The sequence below is a fragment of the Sinocyclocheilus anshuiensis genome, unplaced genomic scaffold (genome assembly GCF_001515605.1).
Source record: "Sinocyclocheilus anshuiensis isolate Anshui unplaced genomic scaffold, SAMN03320099.WGS_v1.1 scaffold91, whole genome shotgun sequence".
NCBI lineage: Eukaryota > Metazoa > Chordata > Actinopteri > Cypriniformes > Cyprinidae > Sinocyclocheilus > Sinocyclocheilus anshuiensis.
Genome location: NW_015552636.1, coordinates 678,098 through 687,915, shown reverse-complemented (window position 1 = coordinate 687,915; position 9,818 = coordinate 678,098). Strand labels below are relative to the sequence as shown.

The 9,818-nt window shown below is 37.0% G+C and overlaps 1 protein-coding gene and 1 pseudogene across 1 annotated transcript in view; one reads left to right on the top strand and one right to left on the bottom strand.

Annotated features, from left to right (window-relative positions):
- Positions 1-306: 306 nt before the first annotated feature.
- Positions 307-5,575, bottom strand: LOC107666664 (kynureninase-like; annotated as a pseudogene).
- Positions 5,576-7,917: 2,342 nt separating this feature from the next.
- Positions 7,918-9,818, top strand: part of LOC107666678 (galectin-2-like) — a 4,341-nt gene continuing 2,440 nt past the window's right edge. The window contains exons 1-2 of the mRNA XM_016458096.1: positions 7,918-7,962; positions 9,373-9,452. Coding sequence (XP_016313582.1) covers positions 7,960-7,962; positions 9,373-9,452 — 83 coding nt within the window. The 5' untranslated portion in view covers positions 7,918-7,959. The remainder of the gene's footprint in view (positions 7,963-9,372; positions 9,453-9,818) is intronic.

The following is a 9,818-nucleotide window of genomic DNA, read 5'->3' as shown; positions in this document are numbered from 1 at the left end:
TTTTTTTATTAATATTTTGAATTACTTTGAATATTTTTTATATCAATGCAAACTAAACCATTTGAGCAGAATTATTTGTTTGATGAACAAAGACTAATTTCAGCATGCATGTTAAGTCTACTTTTTAACTTGTTATGAAATATAACAATAATTCAGATTTTTGGCACAGAATCCTTTGAAATCCCTCAGATCATTAGCTGATGTGAAGAAAAACATTTATTAGCTATTTGCAAACAATTTCATATTAAACAGCAGCCAATAAAAAGACGTCATACTTCACGAGGCACCAGTAGAACGCGCTGGTTGTCAGTGTTGGGCTCCGCTGGCGCTCAGCGCTGATCCCAGAACAGTGATAAAGCGGTGAACATCAGTGAAGGAGTTGTAGAGCGGCACTGGAGCGACACGCAGCACGTTGGGCTCTCACATGTCACACTGAAACACCAGACACACAACACACACTTACACACAGCCTTGACAGGTCTACGGAATCACATCACTGAAAGATAGTTTTGATTGGATAAGTGATAGTCAGATCTCACGATAATGGTGTGAGTTAAAGAGATAGTTCACCCAAAATCATGATTCTGTCATCATTTACTCACCATCACGTCATTGCAAACATTTTGTTCATCTTTGCAACATAGATTAAGAAGTTTTTCATGAAACCTATCCTCCACTGAAAGTCCCTCACAACCAAACCTTTCAAGATTTAATAAAAGCATCATAAAACAAATGAATCCATATGAGGAACCGATTTAAAGGGGTCATATGATGTTGCTAAAAAGAACATTATTTTATGTATTTGGTGTAATGAAATGTGTTTATGCGGTTTAAGGTTAAAAAAAAACATTATTTTCCACATACTGTACATTATTGTGAGGCGTTTTAGGTAGGCGTGGCTGACTCTTAACTTTTATAAAGAATATCTCTTTGGATTTGAGACTTTAGTCTTTGCAACTTTACAGATCTTCTTTATGCACCAAGAGCTTGTAACACTCCAAAGAGAAAGGAAAAAATTAAATCGCATCATATGACCCCTTTAAAGCACTGATCAACACATATGCATGGATATAGTGAACATACATATGCATGATGTAGTACGATAGTTGTCGGTATGTTGTATCTGCGTGAGAACCAATGAGCTCGTATGTTTTCCATATGTTATTTGCTCTATGTGTGTTTGTATGGGAATAGAAGGTTAAATTAAATGTTCATCATAAAAAGCAATCTTATCTCTACACAAGACGGATTTAAACCACTCAGTTCTGATGGATTAGTTTCATGAGGTCTTTATGATCTTTTTGGATCTTCAAGGTTTTGGTTACCTGGACTGTTAATGGAGGGAGATAAACCTCTCAGGATCTATTAAAAGTATCTTAATTTGTGTTTCAAAGATGAATGAAAGTCATAGTGGTTTGGAACGACATGATGGAGAGTAAAGGCCATTGCACACTGAGACAGAAATTCTTAGCCGAAATTTTCACATGTTAAAAAAATAAATATGACCTCGCGTTTACACGCTGCCTCCGAAACGTTCATCCGGATCAATCAATTCGGATCGGGTTAAATTTTTTGCGTTTTTCATATCCGTAGCAAGCATGTTGAGAAGTGTTTTGACCATTCTCTACACAGTCTCAGTATTGGATGGACCCAATATTTCCTCTTTAAAAGAAAAAAAGAAAGAGGAAATATTGGGTCCATCCAAGAGAGGACAACAAAATCATCCTCACAAGACTCCTTTTTGTATTATTTTGCGACTATTTTCGCAACTGATTAATTAATACGCATCGGACTCAGTGTGCAAGGTTTATGGGTGTGACAAATTTTTAAGATGACGAATACGAAAAAAAGGCATACGGAAATTTTGTACTCAGTGTGCTAAGACCTTGAGTCCGAAATTTTTGCATATTAAAAAATAAATACGACCTCACATTGTGTCAATCACATTTACACACTGCCTCCGAAACTTTCGCCCGTCATAAAAAAATTCAGATTGGGTTAGATTTCCTGCATTTTTCACATCCGTAGCAAGCATTTTGACACAGTGTGCAAGGTTTATGTCCGTGATGATGCAGTGTGCAAGTGTGCAAAGACCTTAAATGATGACAGAATGTTCACAAAAATAAAGCGGTACGTACGGCGACTCCTCTCTTTTGCAGCTCCTGAAACACGGCTCTGATTGGACGAGAGAAGCACAGAGACAGCTGACAGCCTCTCTGCTCGGGGTCAGAGGGCGTGATGATGTGGACAGAGGGTTTGTCGGGGTCTGACAGGTCTTTGCTGTAGTGATGTCTGATCAGATACTCCAGATACCCCATCAGCAGCACAGACTTCCTCCTCAGATCCTTCATGCTCGTCCGGTTAAAAATCTGGACACCAGAAACTCAGTGCGTCAACACAGAATAAAGAATGAGACAATATATTCACCTACATGAATTAAGATGAATTCAAAACTAAAAGCTGCAGTCCGTAACTTTAGCCTTTTTGTCACCATCTCTGTTTGAAACCTGCAATTGCAGTTATTTGTGGAATTATCTTCTTTACGTGGGTTGTGCGCAGGCGCGACTCCAGCGCGGATTAATCTAAAGTTTTGAGGAGTATGTGTGGCTGTCAGTCACCGCACCGGTGTGGATATTCACTGTACTTCGGAATCACTGATTCTGTGTCTTGGAAGTATGACCCAAATAAAATTTTCACCAGATATTGTCATCTGAAGTCACCGCACCGGTGTGGATATTTACTGTACTTCGCAATCACAGATTCTAGCCTACATCTTGGAATATATGACCTAAATAAGAATTTTCACCAGATATTGTCATCTGAACAAGTAAGCAACAAGTCTGCCACTTTTGTTCTGACCAACTGAGGAAAAAAAACATTACAATAAATCGCGCTAACAATGGTGATTAAATCTAACAAACGGTTAGCTCATATAAAATCAAACCGTGCAAATTATTATTATACTTTGTTCTCCAATTATTTATGTTAACATCAGTATTGCGTGACTATGTGTATATAGTGTGCATTAGCGTGTAGATTTAAATATCAGATTAGATTTAGGTCTAATCTATAATTGTCATACCATTCGAATTTCATATTAAGGAATTATTTTAACCCAAAAATCAAACTATTCTTTGTTAGAACTGGTTCTCTTTAAAATACAAAACTTGTGTAATCTCACATAAGCTATCTGTAATCAGATGCACATTTAAAACTGGAGGTTTTGGTGTGTTGTAAAATGGTTATTAGTGTGTTGTATGATGGCTGTCGGAATGTTATACGAAGGTTGTCATTATGTTGTACGAAGGTTGTCATTATGTTGTACGAAAGTTGTCGGTATGTCGCACGATGGTTGTTAGTATGTTGTACGATGGTTGTCGTTATGTTGTAGGAAGGTTGTCGGTATGTTGTAGGAAGGTTGTCGGTATGTTGTATAATGGTTGTCGTTATGTTGTATGAAGGTTGTCGTTATGTTGTACGAAGGTTGTCGGTATGTTGTACGATGGTTGTCAGTATGTTGTAAAATGGTTGTTAGTATGTTGTACAACAGTTGGCGGTATGTTGTACGAAGGTTGTCGTTATGTTGTACGATGGTTGTCAGTATGTTGTACGATGGTTGTTTGTATGTTGTACGAAGGTTGTAGTTATGTTGTACGATGGTTGTCGGTATGTTGTATGATGGTTGTTTGTATGTTATATGAAGGTTGTATTTATGTTGTACGAAGGTTGTTGTTATGTTGTATGAAGGTTGTTGTTATGTTGTACTAAGGTTGTCGGTATGTTGTACGATGGTTGTCAGTATGTTGTAAAATGGTTGTTAGTATGTTGTACAACAGTTGGCGGTATGTTGTACGAAGGTTGTCGTTATGTTGTACGATGGTTGTCAGTATGTTGCACGAAGGTTGTCAGTATGTTGTATGAAGGTTGTCAGTATGTTTTAAAATGGTTATTAGTATGTTGTACGACGGTTGTCGGTATGTTGTACGAAGGTTGATAATATGTTGTATGATTGTTATCAGTACATCGTCAGTATGTTGTATGATGGTTATCAATAAGTTGTTGTCAGTATGTTGTAAGATGGCTGTCAGCATGTTGTATAATGGTTGTCAGTATGTCGTACGAAAGTTGTCGGTATGTTGTATGAAGGTTGCAAATATGTTGTATGATGGTTATCAGTGTGTTGTATGACAGTTGTCGGTATGTCGTTAGATGGTTGCCAGTATGTTGTATGACGGTTGTCAGTAAATTGTTGTCAGTATGCTTTGTGCTTTGTGATGTCTGACCTCTAGACTGGCCTGTAGTGGACACACCAGTAAGATGGGCTGATTCTGGATGTTGACATCACTGAATTCAATGATGAACTGTCTTTAACTGAAAAATTTGTGTTTACTATTGTCATTTTGCATTATTGACACTATTTTCCTAATTAATGCTGTTCAGTTGCTTTGACACAATCTGTATTGTTAAAAGCGCTATATAAATAAAGGTGACTTGACTTGATTGGACAGACAGAATCCATTAACACCAGGCTGAAGCTCCATTTCTGCAGGAATATTCAAGTCATCCATGAATATTCAAGTAATTTTTTTTTAATATTAGTATTTTTTAAATTTTTTATATTGCAGATATACTGGGACTGACGTTTGACAAAAATCTATAATTAAAAGCATCTACAACATATAAAGCTGCTTTACAGAGTGTAATGCAACTACATTTGTGTCCACAGGATGTCAGCAGAGAGCAGGCCATGAGCTCCCACAATCCCACAAAACTTACAGTGATCACAATAATGTTTGTGTCAGTGACTGATATTCCACCAGGATTCTTATACCGTTGTTCATGAGGAATCTGGTCTTCAGATTGTGTCCCCACCAGCCCGTCAGACTGACTCACACACACACACACACACACACACACTGCATGAGCATCTCATGAGCTTTATTTTATCTGTAAGCATGTTAAAGAGCGTTTGATGTTATATTTTTCTGAAACTGATTCACACACACTCACACACACACACACACACACACACACACACACACACTGCATGAGCATCTCATGAGCTTTATTTTATCTGTAAGCATGTTAAAGAGCGTTTGATGTTATATTTTTCTGAAACTGATTCAGCATTTATCAGCTGATAAATCAAGACAGACGACTCACATTGTGGCCCATTTCTCCAGCTCCTCTTCGATGTATTTTTTGGTGTTTTTCGGCTGGAGACCCAGTGAATTCCCAGCGAAATAAACACAATCTTCAGAACTGTCCACAAGTGACAAATCCGCTAAAAACAGACGAGAAATCAGATGATGCACAGTATGAATCTGAGGAAACACTCCATCATGCTGATTTAATCTGAGTCACATGTCATGCTGTGATATACTGTATGTCGGGTCATAAAGCTTCACTCACATGGCGGCAGGTCTGATATTTTGGGGATGAGGAACTCCTGGCGCAGCTGGCGCAGCTGGCGCAGCTCATCGTGTCGATCCAGGTGTTCTGCCACGCAGCGGGACGTTAGACTGCAGCTGAGCTCCTGAGAGACCCTCGTGATCGTCTGCTGCACGCTCTCCATCATCAGCACCAGATTCAGAGCAACTGAGCTTCACAGACCTGCAGGAATCTCTAGCAGAGACCCAGACGCTCAGGGTGACACTCTTTAACTCTGCACTTTGACCCCTGAGCAAACACATCAGACTTGAGCTAAAGATTTCTAGAGGTCTGCATGGTTTCATGAAATTCCACTCGCCCCGCTGTCTCTCAGGACGCTTCATAACACACAGTTTATTCCTGTGATGGCAAAGCTGACTTTTCAGCAGCCATTACTCCAGTCTTCAGTGTCACATGATCCTTCAAAAATCATTCTAAAATGCTGATTTGATGCGCAAGAAACATCTTATTTATATTAATGTTGAAAACAGTTGTGCTGCTTTATATTTTTGTGGAAACCATAATAAAAAAATATTTTTTGAATGAACTGAAAGTTCAAAAGAACAGCATTTATTTAAAAATACAAATATTTTGTATTTAGTAAAAATGATAACTTTGATCTTTGAAGTTTACATTTCTTTAAAAAAATCTTACAGAGCCCAAACTACTGAGCAGTAGTGCATGTTGAGAAATAAATACACTTCAGTCTTTGTCACTGACTCTCTCACCTAATCTGACACACGTTGTTCCAGATGCTCTCAAATAATGCCCAAACTTCATGATGGGATGTCCGAGGAGGCGGAGCTACATCCTCCTCTATCTCTGCCATCAGAGAGTCCTCTTTATCAGTGTCATCACCCTCTACTGGAGACTCTCACACACACACACACACACACACACACAGTTCATGATGAAATCATTGCATTCTTCCTCTGCACATGGACTCACTTCTGCTTTCAGGGTAAATCTGTGTAACGTGACCCTCGCTGGACCTCAGACTGCTCTTTGTTCTGTTTGATGTCTGATTAGAAATCCTAGCTGTAACCACCATAGAAGACGAATGAATGAATGAATGTCTTTTGTTTTGGGCCAAGAGTCACATTATTGTCTGCTACAAACGTTTGAATTAAACTTGTCTCTAAATGTTCAGTTATTTTATGGTTCTGCTGCCTGCAATTCAAATGAGATATATATTTTATACAAGATGAATGCAGATAACCATAATTAATAAGAATATATGCAACTAAAGATTTATGACTGAAGCATGTTGTAACTGTGAATATTGATGATGCAGTTTAGTTTGTACTTCACTTTATACAAACTACAGCTTGAGAGCCATTAACTGGTTACACTTTATCTTACACTTACCTAAGAAAGTCCTGGATAATACAAGGTAACCACATGGGTTGTAATTACTATAAAAAGTGCTACCCATTAATTAAAGCTGAAATATAATAAAAGTATAAGCAAAAGTAACAAATGTAAATGTTTTGGAAATTAAATTTCATTTTCAGTTTCCCTTTGAATGCACTGAAAAAAAAAAAAAAAAAAAAAAAAAAAAAAAAAAAAAAAAAAAAAAAAAAAAAAGAAGTGTTCTCTGTATTTTTGGCTTGGTCTCCAGTACAAATATTTAAACATTCTTAAAACAAGACAAGCAAAATAACTTAAAATATTAGGTCTTGTTTTATTGCTTAAAGCATAAATTACATTTTTAGAAAATAAGACTGAATATCTTAAGTCATTTTGCTTCTTGCTCTTTTTTTTTCTTTTGCATTGTTATATTGCATTATATTTTTGTTTAGAATGTGTCACACTCATTTGCTTCATTTTAATTCAACACATTCTGTAATAATCCATCAGCAATTACATCCCCAAGTAATCCAAAATGGCTCTGCAATGTGACATTTAAAATGTACTTTATAATTAATTAGAGATGGAGTATGACACTTCAACTACCCATCAATTAACGGCAGCAGATTCCTGTATCTGGATGAAAATCTCCATTAGCTGAATCAAAACTTGCATTTGATTGTGCTGATTCCCAAAAACATTCTGCACATCTGTTTATAAGCTCTTTAAAGATGCGTGGAGTGTCGAACAGTGCTCTGTGTGATAATGTTATGTTAAATCAATCAGCCTATTCATGATGGAATGTCAAAGATAACGGTCATACTGATTCGGTCAGTGAGTGTGATTGGCTCAGCCTCACCGCTCTGCTCTGCTCTGCTCCTATTGGCTGGAGTGTCTGGACCCGCCTCCTGGCACATCTGTTTATAAGCTCTTTAAAGATGCGTGGAGTGTCGAACAGTGCTCTGTGTGATAATGTTATGTTAAATCAATCAGCCTATTCATGATGGAATGTCAAAGATAACGGTCGTACTGATTCGGTCAGTGAGTGTGATTGGCTCAGCCTCACCGCTCTGCTCTGCTCCTATTGGCTGGAGTGTCTGGACCCGCCTCCTGGGTTTATAATGAGGGGCTGCAGGTGAACGAGACACACAGCTGCTGCAGCTCCACCAACTCAACAAGATGGTGAGTGACATCACTTCCTTTCACTGGCTCTCTATTCTATTCTGTTCTATTCTATTCAGTGTCACAGTTGCTCAGAGTGATCCACAGTGACTTTTAGCTGTTTGCTGTGTTGAATCAACAGCATGAACTGATGAAAGCACTGTTTCCTCTGGAGAATCTCGCCGCAGCAACACTGTGATTGCAAAATGAAATGTCATATAAATTAAGAAATTAGTTCAGTTGAATTATTGCATTATTAAGAAATAACATGAAATAATCCAGAATGGACTTGATATGACTTACTAATTATTACTAATTAACCTGAAAAATAAACCTGTAACTTGGAAACATCAGCACATTTTAATATCATGATTTCAAGGCATAGAAAACAGCCACAAAACACTTTAAATATATGCTTTTCCCACACATACATGTGGACATCAGTGGGTTTCAAGAGAAGAGATTGCATAGGATTCAGCAGCACTTAAACTTCTCTTTTAAAGAGAAACGTCACACTCATGTGAGGCTGATCATTCACCTGCTCATCTGCATTGTTATATACATGTATACAAGCCATCTCAATTATAAAATGTGACCTTGGAGCACAAAACCAGTCATAAGGTACATTTTTCGAAATTGTAATTTATACATCATCTGAAAGCTGAATATTAATAAGCTTTCCATTGATGTATGGTTTGTTAGGATAGGACAATATTTGAAAATCTGGAATCTGAGGGTGCAAAAAAAATCTAAATATTGAGAAAATCACGTTTAAAGTTCAAATGAAGTTCTTAGCAATGCATATTACTAATCAAAAATTAAGTTTTAATATATTTACGGCAGGACATGTACAAAATATCTTCATGGAACATGATCTTTACTTAATATCCTAATGTTTTTTGGCATAAAAGAAAAATGGATAATTTTGACCCATACAATGTATTGTTAGTTATTGCTACAAATATACCCCAGCGACTTAAGACTGCTTTTGTGCTCCAGGGTCACAAATAACATCTGGAAATATAAGAATTATAAAAATGATGCAAATCAAAATGATTTTCTCCTCACACCGTATCTATCATCAGTCAGAATAACGTGTGGTTTCAGGGTCTGTATGTCGTCTCGTGTTAGATCAATATTTGCTCACTGGGTCTTCCTGTTCACTTCTTTATGACTTTATTATCAGAGGTTTATCATTAACGTTGGGTTTGGCCGCTCAGATAACACATTCTGACCAACAACCGTTCCTCTTATTGACAGAATCACAGGTTAAACAGTAATTTGACAGATACATCATCACTGAAGGATAAAGAGCATGTGAACCTCTCACAACTGTGTCCATGTCTTATCTTATCAATTCTATTGTGATTTCAAACCCACCTGAGAGTGATGTCTTGAATGGTTCATGGTGTTGTCCTCCTTCTCTCTCAGGTGTTCACTATAAAGGACATGAGCTTTAAGGCCGGGATGGAGATGAAGATCACTGGAAAGACTAAACCAGGCTGTGAAGCGTGCGTACATCTGCTTTTCAACCTTGAGAAAGTCTGTTTTAAATCTGTTTGTGTGCTACATATAGCATTTTGCCGAGTTATTTTACTTTCATTGAGACACTATTATTATTGTTTGTTGTTTTGTTCTTGTTTGAATATTTAATTGTATATTCTATGCTTTCACGTCAATTAATTTTAGTTACAATTTTAATAATGTTGCTGGGTATTTTTAAATGCCTATATATATATAATTTTTTTTTTTTTTCAGTTTTAGTTTTAGTTATTTTAGCACATCAAGTTAAACTCAATGAAAATAAGAAATATTTCCTCCGAAACCAGCTGAAATACAATAAGCTCACATTCATTTTATTTCAAATAACAAAAATT